The sequence below is a fragment of the Hyaena hyaena genome, unplaced genomic scaffold, assembly GCF_003009895.1.
Source record: "Hyaena hyaena isolate Hyena2069 unplaced genomic scaffold, ASM300989v1 scaffold_225, whole genome shotgun sequence".
In the NCBI taxonomy this organism is placed as follows: Eukaryota; Metazoa; Chordata; class Mammalia; order Carnivora; family Hyaenidae; genus Hyaena; species Hyaena hyaena.
Window position 1 is genome coordinate 1,214,680 of NW_024080857.1, and position 18,669 is coordinate 1,233,348.

The following is an 18,669-nucleotide window of genomic DNA, read 5'->3' on the forward strand; positions in this document are numbered from 1 at the left end:
GCTCTGTGCTGACAGCTAGCTCAGAGCCTAAAGCCTGCTTCAGATTCTGTGTCTCCCTCTCTCTCTGACCCTCCCCCTGTCACCTGTCTCTTTCTCTCAGAAATAAATAAAAAACATTAAAAATTTTTTTAAAAAAAGAAAATTACATATAAAATGCCTAATGGGTTTGAAAAAAAAGTTTAGGAGAAAAGAACTCAAAGAATTGCAGTAGGCATCACCATTACTTCCACAGTGCCCACTGTGACTCTCTTCCAAATAAAAAATGAGTTACAAAGTGTAGTGGCCTAAACTTTAAGCACTCTTTTACCAGGTTTTCTGATTTTTCCAAAATGTCACTTTATTGAAAAAACTATAAATTATAGAAAATATCTATGGAAGAAACATAAACATGGCCATGTGTAAAGGACCAACATTTGTAACACACCAAGTATTTATGATCTTTATGACATCACAAGGGTACAAAACAGAAGAATACATATATTCTACAAAGGAGGATATATGTGCCCAACTGTTTTGGTATATGGTTTTGGCAAACTAGAAAGTAAGGCAGCTTAGCAATACTGCCCACCTATATTTTGTATTAAGAAACTCAATTAAAAAGGAAACTCATTTTTTTTAGTTGATTTTTCAAATCTATACATTACAGGCATAGATACCACTGAAGGGGAAACAGAAACAAAATCCATTTGTTCTTTTTTTCTTCTTAATTTTGACTCTTGATTGATCACATAAATTAATTTAATATCCTACCTCTCTTATGCTCTCAGAGAGGTATCACTAAATAATTGATTTTCATTCCCAGAGAACTTTGGCTTACTTACTTAAGCACCAAGAATTTCATTTTCTTTAAATATTTTGTATGTAGCCTTTTCTCAAATGTTTTAGACTTTGGCTTAAAACATAAATTCAGAATGGAGTTTAATGTTTTATCGGTAACTAAGGGTTGTGACTGTGGACATTAATGACATACTTTAAAATAGTGAAAACACCAGCACTTAACTGATATATGGAAGGCTTAAACCCCTACACTGTGTTTCCCAGAATTTGCTCTTTATTTTTACTTCTTTGGTCAGCTTTTAATAATTTGGTCACATTTCTAATAGTCAGGAAATCAGGTGTCAATTCTTGTTTGTGTTAATGGAATTATCTCTGTTATGCCTTTCCATTCTGTAGTTTTTCTATTTTCTATCTTGCTTATGTTTTGTTTCCAAACTATATATTTAGAAAACAATCATCTTATGAAAATTGAATTAATTATAAATCTAGAGTGTATAGTAAATAGGCCCTCCTATAATTAAAGTGCACAAGTTGGACACATAGGAAGATACACAATTATTGTTCCTTGTTCCAATTTCTAATATAAAATAATTGCAAAAAGGAAATTAACTCTCAATATTAACATGAAGAAGTTTACTTTTTTTTTTTTTTTTTTCTTAACACAGTCTTGGTGATATCCATTTTGCTGTTCCAAAGACTTTTTGTCTTCATCCTTATTTTCTGTAACTGTCTGGGTAGGCAACATGATGGATAACTGAATTCCAAATTGAGTAATAATTATATAGAAGCCAATTTAGTTTGGCAATAAAAATTAAAGGTATTGGAGATAGTAATCCACTAGACCATGAACAAAAGAATAACTGGTTGTTCTTATTTATTTGTGTGTTTATATGAAAATAGAATAGTTTTGCTCCTTGAGGTTCACAAAAATCAATGACAAAGAGGCAGTACCCATTTTCTATAGCCTATTTGTTAGAGCAAATTAAAAAGTAAAAAGTCAATCAGTGATAGATACCTAACATCAAAGAATAAATGACTTAAACTAAGTTTGAATAATACCTTATTGCTTAGATTTTAAATGTTTATTTATTTATTTTGAGAGAGGGAGAGTGTGTGAGCAGGGGAGGGGCAGAGAGAATCCCAAGCAGGCTCCATGCTGTCAGCCCAGAACTGATACAGGACTCGAACCTAGGAACCATGAGATCATGACCTGAGCCAACACCCAGAGTTAGACACTTAACTATTTAACCAATTGAGCCGCCTAAGTGCCCTGCTGAGATTTTTAATCAGTTCTTTCTGAAGGCTCTCTTAGAATGGATGCTTACAGAACCTCCTATATTTAAAATGCTCTGTCCATTATCTCAGTTCCAAATTTGAAGGATTTCCCCACATTTATAGTTTCATAATGTGACTTCACTTTAAGATAAGGTTTGAGACACAAAGAAAACTTGAACTTCTGTATCCCTTAACTCCTTTTAGTTAGCATGATTTTTAGAGCCATGATTCTTAAACTTCAGTGTCATTGAGAATCTTATAGGAAACTTGTTTTAAAAAGCAGATTTATAGGACTTTTCCTAGATACTCTGATTCTACATTTTTAACAAGTACCCATTGTGGATTCAGGTCTTCACCTAAGTAGCTGGAAGTTATTGGTAAATACAAAGTACACACAGTAAACATTTGGAAATAACATTCATATTTAGTATATTAATCTCTGTTTCACTATCAAATCCATATTCACTGAATGTTTATAAAGCATTCAGAAAACATTACCAATGTTTTATTCAAAGGTATAATTAGCATTTAAAATAGTATTTAATATAATAAAGCAAATATTTGAAGGTAGTGAGCTGACCAGATTTCTTAGTTACAGATTATATGGGAATGTGTTCTTTATTTTATTGCTTGTTTTTCTGCTTTGAATAAGCGAGATATTTTTCTATAATCCAAATCATAAATGTCTTTTTGTTCCTTCTTGTATACTTAATACCTTTCTCTACTTAACTTTAGAGCAACCATCTAAACCTGAAATTGTAAGCAAAGCATCTTTTCTCGAAACAGAGCAGCTAAAACAGGTAAGAACTTGCTTTTGATTAATTGCCTTCACTTGGCTTCAGATGCCAGGACAAATAAGACAGACTTTGCTCTTGTGGAGGTAGCAGTGTGGCTGGCGCCAATCAGAAAGTGCCCGAGTTAGAGTGGGAACACGGAGGATGATGTAATCATTTCTGAAGGGAGAAGAGAGAGAAGAGTAGGGAAGAAACAGGCATAAGCCTTTCCTGTTTGAATGAACTGAATGTTAAATGGAGTCATGAAAGATGAGTAGATTTTTTCCAAACCAAGGGTAGAAAGGCTTTCCAACAACATGAAATACTGTGATGCAAAAGGGAATGGCATATTTAGGAAACATCAAGTTATTTGCTCTGCTAGAACTTTGTGTGGTGAAATGGTAGGCAAGAGAGTGCAATAAAAGAAATCTGGAGAAGTAAAGAGAAGCTGGGTTATGACAGCCCTTATGTAATAATAGGAGAGAGTTTGGACTTTATCCTGTTGACAGATCAAACTATTGAAAAGTTGAGGTAACAACATGAGAAGATCAGATTTGAACAATCACAATAGCAGAATTGTGAAGAGAGACTGTACTGAGATGGGACAAAACTGGAGTTTATATTTGGGCACATTAACGGACTAATATTATTTTCACTAACTACAATGCCTAAACTTTCCTTTGGAAAGAAAAAAAACAAACAGTTCTTTCAATCAGATTAAATTTTTCTGCATAACAAGGGTGACTGGGTGGCTCAGGCTGGTAAAGCCTCAGACTCTTGGTTTCAGCTCAGGTCATCATCTTGTGATTTGTGAGTTCAAGCCCAGCCTCAGGCTCTATGCTGACAGTGTGGAGCCTGCTTGAGATTCTCTCTTTCTCTCTCTCTCTCTCTCTCTCTCAAAATAAGTAAATAAACCTAAATTTTTTAATCTTTTAAAAATTTTTACTGCATGACATTATTTAATAAATGCTAAATATTAAAGTTATAACACATTTGAAAAAAATGGTGGGAATTATAGATTTGGTAAGTATGTAAGTATATGTACCTGAACTTTATATAGTATGAGACCAGAGAGGCAGCCCCGCTTTACCACCGTTAATGATTCTTGCATAGCATACGAAGATCTGTGAACCATGGGAAAAGCCAATGTTAATATAGTCATTATTTAGTTAATGTTAAAAATGAATAATGTCAAAATGAATTTGGTAATGCTCTTAAATGAATGGGATTTTATTAAAAGTGGCAGCATCTATTGCATAGTTTTAAATGGGCAAGACCCTAATTTTAAGTATAAGACCTTGTTTTTAATGCAAGAGAGCATTTATTCAGTTCCTAGTCAGTGCTCAGATAATGAATGAGTCAGGAAATCTTTGGAAAAACTGAGGAGTCTAAAACTTTGAAATTGACCACCACTGATGGAAACGAGGTAGCAACATTCCCTCTTCATTTTGCAGTTGGGAGATTGCATTTCAAAAGACAGTTATCCAGATGGGAACATCACGTGGTACAGGAATGGAAAAGTGCTACAACCTCTTGAAGGAGGTGGGTATGAAGTGGGCAATAAATTCAGATGACCTATTTTGACTCTCTCTTCTCTTGGCATTCTTTAGACTGTCCTGCATCTAAATACATTGCCCTCTTTGATCTATGACTCTATGCTTTGTTACTTTAAGTAACCATTAAGTCATTAAATGATTTTTTAAAACATCATTTTAGCCCTTGTGTGGAAGAATCAAGAGCAGAGAAAAATTATGTCTGTCTATGGCATGTTCTAGAAGTTAATTAAAGTGAGTGGGAGATAGGATTCCAAGATTCTATTTCTGTCAATGTCTCTGATTTCATGGTTCTGAAAAGACATTCTACCTCAGCACATGTCAATTTTCCCTCTTGTTAAATACAGTAAAAAGGACAAAACCACTTCTCAAAGATGCTGTAACATTCAATTAAGGATTGTGATTTTCCATTGAAAGATGCTATCATTAATGTTCTTATTTTCTTCAGTGGTGGTTATAATTTCATTAATGTTCTTATTTTCTTCAGTGGTGGTTATAATTTTTAAAAAGCAAATGGACCCAGTAACTCAGCTCTATACCATGACTTCATCCCTGGAATACAAGGCAACCAAGGCTGACATACAAATGCCATTCACCTGCTCTGTGACATATTATGGACCATCTGGCCAGAAAACAGTTTATTCTGAACAAGCAATTTTTGACATTTATTGTAAGTAACTATATAATTAAGTAATTTTAATGCCTTAGAGTATTCAAATGCTATTAATCTTCTATGTCCCAATCTACATGCTCTTTGAATTCTACTTTCAACCCCCCGTTTCTATTCTGCACTAAAATAATCTCTTTCTCCTTGGAAGACCTATAAAATAAATGCTTACATATCTTATGATACCTTTTATTTCCATTTGTCATTTCTGAACATCTCTTCTGCATTCTGCTTAAAGACATGATCTCTAACTTAGTCTGATCCCTTTGGGTAGTCCTCAGCCTGGCACACGGCTACGAATTTTTTAAGAGTTCAAAATGCCATCTGATTACTTTCTGAATGAATGACAGATGAATAGAGGCTTATGACTGATATGGGATTTCCATTTTAATGAAAAAATTTATTTTAGTAATAAGTTCAATTGCATACGTTTAATAGGATGTTGTATTCCAAGACATTTGGTTAACTTTATTTAATAGTTTGAAACCTAGAATATTATACTAAAAAGAAAGCTTCTTGATCATCTGATCTAACTCCGTTATTTTACTTAGCAGTAAAGTGAAGCTCAGAGACTTGCCCTAAATTAGCTGTGGAGACTGGGTTAGAATCCTTTTCTGCAATGCTGTTCTCTTTCCTAAAAGGCAGGTGCCAAGATTCAGAGCAAACATGTTCACAATGGAGGCCCAGCCGAGTGTGTTTCTAGAAGAAGAGCTTAACTACTTTTGGTCTCAGTTTTAGTATCTTGAAATGGGGAAAAAAATAACCCATAGTGTTGTTATGGAGATTAAGTGAAATCACAGTTCTAAAATAGCATCCTATATCATTCATTGAATTCTTGTTATTAAGTACCAGTGTTATTATTAATATATGATCACTATAACTGTGTAAGCATAGAACTAGAAATATTGCTTTAGAAGAAATGTAAGAAAGTATTTCATTATTTTAAAAAATGAATCAAAACTTCTTATAACACTAACATATGGGTAGAATAATACTTCTACTTCTATTCTGGAGAAAGAACAGAAATGCCAGTGGAGCCTTTGGAGAGTTTTATCTCATCTACGTTTCTATTTTAGTTCCATAAAATGCAGAATATTGTATGGGAACAAAACTGAATTTCCACTTGTCCTAACAAGAAGAGATTGTTTTACCTTAAGCATTGTATGTAAATTTTAACTTGACTTAAAAGTGAGGATTTAAAGGATTTCTTTATGTACAGCTTCTCTAAAATCGAACTATTAGTTCTGTAAGTAAAGGCAGAATTCTGTCTGTTCAAAAATATTCAGTTGGAAATAATCTTGGTGTAAGTACAAGAGCACAAGATAGGAAAGAACATCAAGATGAGTAATAAGGATTGGGAAATTGGCTTAAGAAAAAACAGGAAAGTATGTATCAGTCATGAGGAGTTGGGTAGGCAGAAAAGTCCTTGGATGAATAAAAAGGAAATTATTTTACTGTGGCTGGATGTGGGGGGTGCATTTGGCACAGCTTTTAAGAAGGCAAATGTATATAGTCTGGGCTTCACAGTAAAGATATAAAAGTGCTTAAGACATAGTCCTGGCATTCAAGGAGTTTACTACTCCAATAGAGAAATGAGATATCTACATCAGGAGGAAATTGTCAGTGCAAGGTTGCAAGCGGTAAGTGACACTCAGAACTCAGTAAATAGCCCTAAAAGCTCAGATGCCCAAGGACAGTGATTCTCAGGCCTTTATGTGCATCAAAATCGGCAGAAAGACTTAGAATACGGATCTCCGGATCCTGCTCTGAAGTTTCTCATCCAGTAGTTGTGGGGAAGAGTCAAGCACTTTGCATGTATAACAAATTCCCTGGTAATGCTAATACTGCTTATCAGAGGACCACACTTGGAAATCCATTGCTCTAGGTGACTTCAGAGTGGAGAAGGAGGGAGCTAAACAGAAAGGACAGAGAGTACATTCAGAAAAAAGAAATTTGAGCAATTTATCTTGAGAAAGATGCACTAGTCTATACCTACCCTACTCTCCCTTACCCTGTCTGGTGAGTAATGAAGCTTTATAAAATCTCGCTCTTTAATCTTTATGTTTATCTGATTCTGCCTCTGGCACTGCCTAAGAATATGCCACCATTTGTCATTGCCAGTATTTCCATGATTTCCAAAATAATATTCCTTTTGTTCACTCCAAACTGCCCTCCAAGCTGCTGCCAGAAATATCTTTCTAAAAACAAATGTGAACATGTTAGTGCTGTGATGACAATTCTTTAATGACTCCTCAGATCTCTCAGATTAATCTTCACTCCGAATTTTTTTCTCCCATGTTTTAATTTAAATTCCAGTTAGTTAACATACAGTGTAATATTAGTTTCATGGGTAGGATTTAGTGATTCATCACTTACTTACAACACCAGGTGCTCGTCACAAGTGCCTTCATTAATCCCCATCACCCATTTAACCCAACTCCCATCCACCTCCTCTCTAGCAACCCTCAGTTTGTTCTCTATAGTTAAGATTGTTTTATGGTTTGCCTCTCTCTCTTTCTTTTCCCCTTTGTTCATCTGTTATGTTTCTTAAATTCTATATATGAGTGAAATCATGTTTCTTTCATAGTTATCTTTCTCTAACTTATTATTTCACTTAGCAAAATACTCTCTAACTCCATTCACGTCACTGCAAAGGCAAGATTTCATTCTTTTTATGGCTAATTAATATTCCTCTGTGTGTGTGTGTGACACACATATACACATACCACTTCTTCTTTATCCATTCATCAGTTGATGGACACTTCCATAATTTGACTATTGTTGATAATGCTGCTATAAACATCAGGGTTCAAGTACCCTTTGAGTCAGTATTTTTGTATCCTTTGGGTAAATACCTACTAGTGCAATTCCTGAGTCGTAGGGTAGTTCTATTTTTAACTTTCTGAGGAACCTCCATACTGTTTTCCAGAATGACTATACCAGTTTGCATTCTCCCCACCAGTGCAAGAGAGTTCCCCTTGCTCCACATCCTTGCCAACACCTGTTGTTTCCTGTGTTATTTTAGCTATTCTGACAGGTTTAAGGTGATGCCTCACTGTAGTTTTTGATTTGAATTGTTGAGTACTATATGTTTTTATATATTTGGATTCTAATCCCTTATCAGATATGTCATTTGCAAATATGTTCTCCCATTCTGAAGGTTGCCTTTTAGTTTTGTTTATTGTTTTGTTCACTGTGAAAAAGCTTTTTATCTTGATAAAGTCCGAATAGTTCAAGGTTTTTTTGTTTCCCTTGCCTCAGGAGACATATCTAGATGTATCTCTGAAGAAATTGATATGGCTAATATGAAAGAGGTTACTGCCTTTGTTGCCCTCTAAGATTTTGATGGTTTCTTGTTGCACAGTTAAGTCATTCATCCATTTTGAATTTATTTTTGTGTAAGGAGGTGATCCAGTTTAATTCTTTTGCATATTGCAGTCTAGTTTTCTCAGCACCATTTGTTGAAGAGGCTGTCTTTTTTTCCATTGGATATTCTTTCCTGCTTTGATGAAGTTTAGTTGACTATATAATTGTGGGTCCATTTCTGAGTTTTCTATTTTGTTCCATTGATCTATGTGTCTGTTTTTGTGCCAGTACCATACTGTCTTGGTGACTGTAGCTTTATAAATAAAGCTTAAGGTTAAGAATTATGATGCCTGCAGCTTTGCTTTTCTTTTTCAAGATTGTTCTGTGGTCTTTTGTGGTTCCATACAGGTTTTAGGATTGTTTGTTCTAGCTCTGTGAAAAATGCGGGTGGTATTTTGATACGGATTGCATTAAATATGAAGATTGCTTTGGGTAGTATCAACATTTTAACAATATTTGTTCTTCCACTCCATAAGCAGAGAATGTTTTTCCATTTCTTTGTGTCATCTTCAATTTCTTTCATGAGTGCTTTATGGTTTTCAGATCTATACTATGAAAACTTTTACTTCTTTGGTTACATTTATTCTTAGATATCTTATGTTTTTGGTACAATTGTAAATGGGATTGATTCAATGATTTTTCATTCTACTGCTTCATTATTGGTTTCTGTACATTGATTTTGTATCCTGTCGCTTTGCTGAGTTCATGTATGAGTTGTAGCAATTTTTGGTGGAATCTTTCAGGTTTTCTAGACAGAGTATCATGTCATCTGCATAGAGTGAAAGTTTGGCTTATTTGCTGATTGGATGCATTGTATTTCTTTTTGTTGTCGGATTACTGAGGCTGGGACTTCCAGTACTATGTTAAATAATAGCAGTGAAAGTGAACATCTCTGTCTTGTTCCTGACACTGGAGGAAAAGCACTTAGTTTTTCCCCATTGAGGATGATATTAGCTGTTTTGGGGGGTTTTTTTTGGGGGGGGGTTGTATCTGGCCTTTATTATGTTGATGTATATTCCCTCTATCTCTATCTTTTAGGGTTTTTAATCAAGAATTGTTGTAGTTTATAAAATGCCTTTTCTGCATTTACTGACAGTATCATATGGTTTTTATCCTTTCTTTTATTAATGTGGTGTATTTACATTGTTTGATTTGCAAATATTGAACCACCCTTACAACCAAAGAATAAATCCCACTTGATTATGATGAACGATTCTTTTAATGTACTGTTGGATTCAATTTGCTAGTATTTTGTTGAGAATTTTTGTGTCCATGTTCAACAAGGATATTGGCCTATAATTCACTTTTTTAGTGGAGTCTTTGTTTGGTTTCAGAATCAGGTTAATGCTGACCTTATAGAATGAGTTTGGAAGTTTTTCATCCTTTTCTATTTTTTAGAATAGCTTGAGAAGAATAGGTATAACTTCTTTAAATGTTTGGTAGAATTCCCTGGTTAAGCCATTTGACCCTGGACTTATGTTTGTTGGGAGATTTTTGATTACTGATTCAATTTCTTTGCAGGTTTTTGGTCTGTTCACATTTTCTGTTTCTTACTGTTTCAGTTTTGGTAATTTACAAGTTTCTAGGAATTTCCATTTCTTCCAGATTTTCCAATTTGTTGGCATATAATTTTTCATAATATTCTCTTGTGTTTGTATTCCTGAGGTGTTGATTGTTATTTTTCCTCTCTCACTTGTGATTTTATTTATTTGGGTCCTTTCTCTTTTCTTTTTGATAAGTCTAGCTAGGGGTTATCAATTTTAATAATTTTTTCAAAGAACCAGCTCCTGGTTTCATTGATCTGTTCTAGCTGTCTTTTTGTTTCTGTATCATTTATTTCTCTTCTTACTTTTAATATTTCCCTCTCTACTGGATTTAGGCTTCATCTGTTCCTATGCTAGCCCCTTTTCGTGTAAGTTTTAGTTATGTATTTGAGATTTCTTGCTTCTTGAGATAGGTCTCTATTGCTATTTACTTCTCTTTTATGATTGCTTTTGCTGCATCTCAAAGGTTTTGGACCTTTATGTTTTCATTTTCATTTGCTTTCCTATATTTCCTTATTTTTTCTTTAATGTCCTGATTGAACCATTCATTCTTGAGTAGGATGTTCTTTAACATCCTTTAGAGGTCTTTCTTTTTTCCTTATGATTGACTTCAAATTTCAAAGCACTGTGGTCAGAAAATATGGATGGTATGATGTCAGTTTTGTGGTATTTTTCAAGGCCTGATTTATGACCTAGTATGTGATCTATTCTGGAGAATGTCCCATGTGCACTTAAAAGAATGTGTATTCTTCTGCTTTAGGATAAAATGTTCTTAATATATCTGTTTAGTCCATCTGGTCCAGTGTGTCATCCAAAGCCCTTGTTTCCTTGTTGATTTTCTGCTTTGATGATCTGTCCATTGATAATAAGTGGAGTGTTAAAGGCCTCTACTATTGTATTATTATCAATGTATTCCTTTATGTTTATTATTAATTATTTACATATTTGAGTTTTCCAACTTGGGGGCATAAATATTTACAATCGTTAGATCTTCTTGTTGGATAGACCGATTTATTATGATATAGTTCCCCTCTTTATCCCTCGTTATAGTTATCGGTTTAAAATCTAGTTTTTCTGATGTAAGAATTGCTGTTCTAGCTTTCTTTTGGCATTCATTTGCTTGCTAAATATTTCCCCATCCCATCACTTTCAATCTGCAGGGGTCTTTAGGTCTAAAATGAGTCTCTTGTAAACTGCATGTAGATGGGTCTTGTTTTTATTTTTTAATGAATTGTGATACCCTATATCTTTTGTTTAGAGCATTTAGTTCATTTATACTCAGAGTAATTATTGATATATATGAATTTAATGCCATTTTAGTATTTGTTTTGTCATTGTTATGGAGATTTTCTCTGTCCCTTTCTAGTCTTTGACATTGTTGTTCTTTCTTTCCCACTCAAAGAGTCCCCTTAAATATTTCTTACAGGCTGGTTTAGTGGTCACACACTCCTTTAATTTTTGTTTGTGATGGAAACTCTTTATCTCTACTTCTATTCTGAATGATAGTTTTGCTAGATATTCTTGGCTGCAGATTTTTCCCATTCAGCGTGTTGAATATATTATGCCACTCACTTAGGACCTGCCAAATTTCTGTGGAGACATTTGCTACTAACCTTATTGGTCTTCCCTTATAAATTATGGACTTCTTTTGTCTTGCTGCTGTTAGGATTTTTTTATCTCTATATTTTGCTAACTATAATATGTCTTAGTGTTGACCTTTTTCTGCCCTAGTTCTCCCCATGTTTCTCTCTCTTCTTCTGGAAATCCTATGATATGAATGTTATTATGTTTGATGGAGTCTCAGGATTCCCTAAGTCTACTTTTTGTGAACCAAGATTTTTCTTTCCCTCTTCTTTTCAGACTCCCAATTTTGATATGCTTCAATCCCTTGTAGCCATGGTCTCAATCTTTATCACTTCATTGTATTTTCTTCAATCTTGTTCTGTTTTCCAGATCCCTCCCATAGAATACTGCTTACATGCCTATCCATTTTCTGTCACTACCTTACTTTTATTTTCTAGCAAACACCTACTTACTCTTTCAACACCCAGCTGCAACATCGATTCCTATCAGATACTTCCCAGTCTTGTGCCTCTGTAAGATACCAGTGATCATATTATATGCAGTTTTTATGTTAGAGTCATTATAAATAGATTGAAGATCATGCTGTTTTCAACTTTATAAATTTAGCACTTAATGCTTGCAAAAATAAATATTGGCTAAATAAACGAATACATGATTGGAAAGATCATAAATAGAGAGATGGGACAAAGAAAATTTGAATAGACTCTTGCTTATTGTGTAGTGGTATATATAGAGATTTAATTGAACTAGTTCAAGGCAATTATGGGTATCAGGCTAAGAAATTTTTATGTCAGTGTTCACATATTGAGAGTGCATGATGGATTTTGCATGTCAGTGTAATATTCAAAACACTACTTAGAAAACTGACTTAGAGGAAATATATATATGAAGGATTAGAATGAGGGACTAATTAAAGCTTGAGGGCAGTATTTCAGGTAACCTATGAAAGAGCTTGGACTATAGAAACGTTAGTAGGAATAAAAGGGGAAAATCAGATGCAAAAAAAGTAGTATTAATCATTAAGACTTGGTGACAGTGGATAAGAGAAAAGCAGAATACCTGGCAGAATGATTTACTAACGGACAGAGTAAAAATCAGAGTAAAACAGGGGCAATGGGAGAGCAGGTGATGGTTAATTTTGTTCAATGCATGTTTGTTGGACATCCAAAAAGTTACTGTTAAAACTCACGTATCTCTGATCTCATTGTAGTTCTTCAAATCTCTTATACAGAGCAGAGCCTATTGAAAGGGGGCACACAGAAAGGAAGTTTTGAAATAAAGCAGAAAGTCAAACAGATTTGATCTCTATCTGTTCTGATGTCAGCTCTGATTGAGTAGTCTCACAGTGGCATGTGACAGGCCAAAACTGTCAGTGAAGGGCCACATAAAAGAGTGAAGAAGACCTAGAAATGGAAAGTTGGTAGGGGGGCGGTGTAAGAAAACAAATTTTATTTACTTCCCAACTCTGCTGGGAACTGCTGATCAAGGAACTTCCTCAGGAAAATTCAGAAAAACTAACAAAAAGTATATTAAACCAATCACTGTTTGGCTTCAGAACATCCTGGGCAAATATTCAGAGAGGTCCAAGCATGAAGAAAAGGTAACAAAGTATACTAACCCTTCTAAGTTTTTTCTGCATTTTGATTTTGGTAAGATAAATAAATGATAGAAAGAGATAGAAAAAAGAACCCACCTCTGAATCTACCACTTATTTGTTTTTTTAGCTATTAACAAAATAAGTTCATAGATTATTATTCCACTCTTACTCTTATTATATTATTCTTACTCTCCAGCTATATAATAAGTATATATGTTAGAAAGTGGGCCATTTATAATTGCCAACACCCCCTCCTCTTATTTACTGTTTGCTACATATGGTCCTTTGTATCCAAGCGTTTAATTTCTGTAGTATTCTATTAGCAGTAGCCTCTACTAAAAAAATATCCTTTAGACCTGTTTTCTCCATAAAAGTGACTAAAATGGAATGAAAGATGCACCTTTACCCCAGTGGAGAGAACAGAATTACAATACATTTACAATCCTGTTGACTGTGTTAAAAGATCTCCTTCAGTTCACAGGACTCATCTTTTTGAAAAATGATCTACTCTCCTGCATGCCAAAAATCTTGCTGGTACTATTTAGCTCATGTCTCTTTTTTTATTCAATATAAGGTAATTATTATGTAAGATGAGTGTAGGGGTGCCTAACAGTTTTTGCTACTATGCTAGCTGATCCAGTCTTTCCAAACTGTGAGGTTCATAATATAGTTAAATGTGTTTATAATGAAATCATGCAGTGACAGTGTTCCTACTGGTCTTTTACACATAAAATAATTATGGTCATTTCTACCTCAGTTAAAGACATTTTGCTAAGAAGAAATTGGTTTTTATGTAACAAGATCTCTTTGTAGTTTGCTCTAACCAAGATTAGTACTTGTTTTAGCAAGTAGCTATTAACTTCAATCCTTCTGTAAAAAGATACATTTAAGTAATTACCATTACTAGCTTCTTGAGAAAATTGTGTATAATTTAGTCATTTATATTGTATGTACAGAGTAATTTGGTACTTGATGAAAATGGTTAACTTGGGTCTGTGACTCTTGCAGATCCTACTGAGCAAGTGACAATACAAGTGCTGCCATCAAAAAATGCCATCAAAGAAGGGGATAACATCACTCTTAAGTGTTTGGGAAATGGTAACCCTCCTCCTGAGGAATTTTTGTTTTACTTACCAGTAAGTGCTTATGGATTATTACTTGGGCTAGACTACTATCATTTTGTCCTGTTGTGTGGCAGCTGGCTGACATTAGAAATTGTATGTACTTGGGCAGCTAAAGAGAGAAAGATGTTATTTTTGGGGACAAGGGACACCCGTAGAATGTCCTTTGAAAGTTGTGAGAGGTGTTGTTTTATGGTTGTTTTTGGCATCTGCCAGTGACCCTGCCTTTTGTCTCAGTGTTAAGAGATTTTAGGGGAAAAGAGATAAAAAGTTGATCATAGGATACCATAATTATAAAAACTCAAGTTTTCATTATCCAGATAAGCTATAAAAATCTCTTCAAAAATAGGTAACTCTAAAATGAAGAATTGTGACAGCAAATGGCCTGATGTAGATTCTAAGTCTACACACAGTGCCTTTCTGAGCTTCCAAAATAGGACCATTCTTTTTTTTTTTTTTTTTTAATGTTTATTATTTTTGAGACAGAGAGCAAGCAGGAGAGGTGCAGAGAGAGAAGTAGATCCAGAATCAGAAGCAGGCTCCAGGCTCTGAGCTGCCAGCATAGAGCCTGATGTGGGACTCAGACCCACAGACCGGAGATCATGACCTGAGCTGAAGTCGGCTGCTTAACTGACTGAATCACCCAGGGACCCCCAAAGTAGGACCATTCTGTTGTGTGTTATATTTAGCTGGATGAAATAAAGCTAGGGGCTATATCTTGCCATTGTATATGGTCTTGAAGGGCCAGCCTCTCGGCTTTTTTCACTATTGTAGCTGAAAAGAATGATACAGACAGAGGATAATTTGGAACATTCCTCTAGGATGTATTCTAGATATCTAGTGGTATGGAGCCAGATGGAGAGAGCTGTCTGAGGAACTAGTGAGTTCTTCCAGGGCTCTTCCCAGGTTTATATATAGCATAACATTCCATTGTAAGAAGCCATATACAACTTTATATTGCATTTATTGAAGAAATATGTTTAGAAACGTCACCTGCTACATTTCTCAGTAATGTTTAAGAATATCATCTACTACATTACTCAGAAGACTAACATAACTGATTTCTTTTAGACTTAAATATTGGCAGAAAACTTTGTTTCTCCTAATAATTTGACATATTGCTTTTGTCTCATGTGCAAATGAACTTCTGAAACTAATTATGTTTCCACTTTGGCTATCCTAATAGCCAAATTTGACAGATTTGACAGACAAATTTGTATCTTAGTTTTAGCAACAATATTTAATGATTATGGGGTGGTTTTTTTGTTACTACATACTCTTAGTTCATCTATATTCTTTCTATTCTGAGTTTATTAATCTTTTCCTCTTGTTCACTTATTTAAAAAGCGTTTTCCTCTTTCTTTCTTTCTTTCTTTCTTTCTTTCTTTCTTTCTTTCTTTCTTTCTTTCTTTCTTTCCTTTCTTCTTTCTTCTTTCTTTCTCTTTTTCTCCCTATTCCTTTAGTCCCTCCCCCTTTTCTTCCCTTCATTTGTTTCTTCCTTTCTTTTTTTTCTCTCCTTTTTATTTGGATATGTGGTATGTTTTCTTTTAAGCTGCCTCAAATATTTTTGTTGAATTAGGCAAAGCATAAATATAAAATTAAATTTTACAATTAAAAAAACCATCTGCCTTAACCCTCAAATCCAAGCCATGCTATCAATGGAATAGATATCATCAATACCATGTATATTATTAGATCCTCAATTATCTTAGAACCAAAATTGCAGTTATTTTTTCAGAAATCAGATAACACAAACTCTACTCTCATTTGTCCAATCATAGAAACACATTCCCCTTTTTTTCTTATATAACAAAATAATGCCATTTTCATCAAGAAATACAACTCATCTCATTGTAGCTACTAAGTGTAATCATCTGACATTTTACCTCTATCAAAAGGGACAGCCTGAAGGAATAAGAAGCTCAAATACTTACACATTGACAGATGTGAGGCGCAATGCAACAGGAGACTACAAATGTTCCCTGATAGACAAAAAAAGCATGATTGCTTCAACAGCCATCACGGTTCACTGTAAGTCACCTTGCTCTTCATTACCAACTTCACTTTAAAGGCCTCTAATAGTCTAACTAGCTGTCTTTTCAAATAAATTGCAGCTATATTTTTCAAACGACATGCTTTCAATAGGCTTACTAAAGTGCATCGAAGCAAACTCAGCTTTGGTCCAGATTTCCACTGCATTATTGAAATCTTGAGTGGACCTAACAAGTGCAACTTTGGGCAAGGGTAAACTTCCATCTTCTTTCCAAATCTCTTCTATTTGTGGTGTTAACAAAATATTCATGTGGTTCTGAAAGTAATTACTCAGTTTATATTTTCATAAAATACTTAGATGTTCTTGAAGTTTACAGGGTTTGCAGTTGGCCCAGAAAAAAGTGTAGATTAAGTATCTTTTAAAATTTGTATTGCAGAATAACATTAGTGCCCAAACCCGAGCAACATAAAGTTACTATAGACTCAACTTTTGGAAGCAGCAGAGGTACACCACTAAAAGCCATTTATTGGCCTCTGTTTAGAAGGATAGAAAATTTCTGGAAATAGAACCTCTTCAAAATCACCCTAAACATACTTATTTATTAACTTCTAACCTGCTTTTGATCTCCGTATACTCCAATAGTTATCTTTACTCTAGTGTGATAGGAGAAAATATACGCACAAAAAAAGCACCTTAAGTCCTTTATTTTGAAATTTCTGACAGTCTGTATTCTTGATGTACCTGATGCATTATGGAAATGGGGAACTAATTTGAGTCTCTCCCCAGTGACACTACAGTTTACAGAGTGCTTTAGGCAAATGTCAGTCTTGCTTGGAGGTATAGGCCAAATATGTAGAATGGAAGCTAAGACTTTGAGGGCGATACAAAGATATACACTGGGGAATAGAGTAACCAGATGGTTGCTTTGAGTGTCTGATGTTGGGAGCACACCCTGGGGAACCCTATACAAACAGCAAACTGTTAAGAACTGTTCACAGCCAGGCCATTTCTCTGTTTGTTCCATATTCATGTTGTACAGATCTGAGTGCGTCCGCCATCAGAAGCTGGTTAGAAAGAAAGCAGTGACCTCTCAGGATAACAGCAATGCTTCTTTTTCTCTGAGGACCAGTCAGTCCTGGGGCCATTTATCCAGCCTGTTCCATGACACCTCCCTCCCAAAAAAATGAAGTGAGAGAATATAACCAGCAGATAGAACTGTCTGTAAAATAACTCTTTGATATCATTGTCCATGAGATCTGCAGACCAGAAACCAACAATCCAGTGCTTAGAGATGCTACAGTAAGCTGATATTTAAGAGACCCTGAAAGGAAAGAGCACTTACTTGTAATACTTGTAGATCAGCAGGGATGGACACAAAACAGAGTGATAAGGCAAAAGATTTGGGTGCAGCCACACTGTACCTCAATGATCAACTGTGATAAAGAAAAAAAGAAATAAAAGTATGTAACAGTTTAACTGGATTTCACTACACTTAATTTGATTGAAATGCTTTTAGGTTTTGAAAGGTAGACTATCACATTGGGCTTTAAGGCATATATTTCTCTTTGATTACACATAAATCAAGATTTTACTCCAACTTACATGAAATGAAAACATAAAAATCCTTTTTTTGTCCATTTATCCTTGATTGCTGTTTGTTGTCTGAAAACAAGATTTGTCTCCTTTCCAGCGATGACTAAAGGGAATGTGGATAGAGAAGCAGCAAGCCACACTTGCACATGTTTGCAGAACAGACCTGTCATCAGGGCTTCCCACCCCCAGATCCATAGCTGCTGATAAAACATCTACGATTCCTCTGCCAATGCATGCACAGATAGATTGATTCTTCATCAGAGCTTCCAAAGTCCATCATCATCCTTTAAAATCACTTCTCTTATCTCCTCACTGGCAAGTTAACTCTCCCACAAGGAAAAGTTTCTAACTCTCCCTGAGTAGGATTTTCATCTAAGTGTAATTAACCCATATTTTCTGAGGAAACTCCACTTTTCTCTGTGACAATGCATATTTTAATATTAATGAGGAACAGTGAAAGGATGCTTCTTTCTTTCAGTAAGTGTGTTTCAAAGCCTACCATGTAGCAGACACTGTGGATACACAGTGACAACTCAAGGACTCATCTTACCTTCATGGTTCTTAAAATCTTTATTTTTTTTTAACTTTTTATTTCTTTAAAGTTTATATATTTTGAGAGAGGGGGAGAGAGAGAATCCCATGCAGGCTCAGTGCTGTCAGTGTGGAGCCTGACACAGGGCTCAATCCCGCGAACCACAAGATCATGACCTGAGCCGAAATCCAGAGTTGGACACTTAACCCACTGAGCCACCCAGGCGCCCCTATGGTTCTTACAACCTAACAGGAAAAACAAGTATGAAAAATGATGTTGGCAAATAATCAATGA

At 34.9% G+C, this 18,669-nt stretch overlaps 1 protein-coding gene across 2 annotated transcripts in view; it reads left to right on the forward strand.

The window, feature by feature from the left end:
- ALCAM (activated leukocyte cell adhesion molecule) overlaps positions 1 to 18,669 on the forward strand; it is a 204,410-nt gene that overhangs the window by 150,481 nt on the left and 35,260 nt on the right. For both annotated transcript variants that reach the window (XM_039243217.1, XM_039243219.1), the window contains exons 4-8: positions 2,788 to 2,852; positions 4,280 to 4,367; positions 4,866 to 5,048; positions 14,145 to 14,272; positions 16,156 to 16,288. In XM_039243217.1, the coding sequence (XP_039099148.1) occupies positions 2,788 to 2,852; positions 4,280 to 4,367; positions 4,866 to 5,048; positions 14,145 to 14,272; positions 16,156 to 16,288 (597 nt within the window). The remainder of the gene's footprint in view (positions 1 to 2,787; positions 2,853 to 4,279; positions 4,368 to 4,865; positions 5,049 to 14,144; positions 14,273 to 16,155; positions 16,289 to 18,669) is intronic.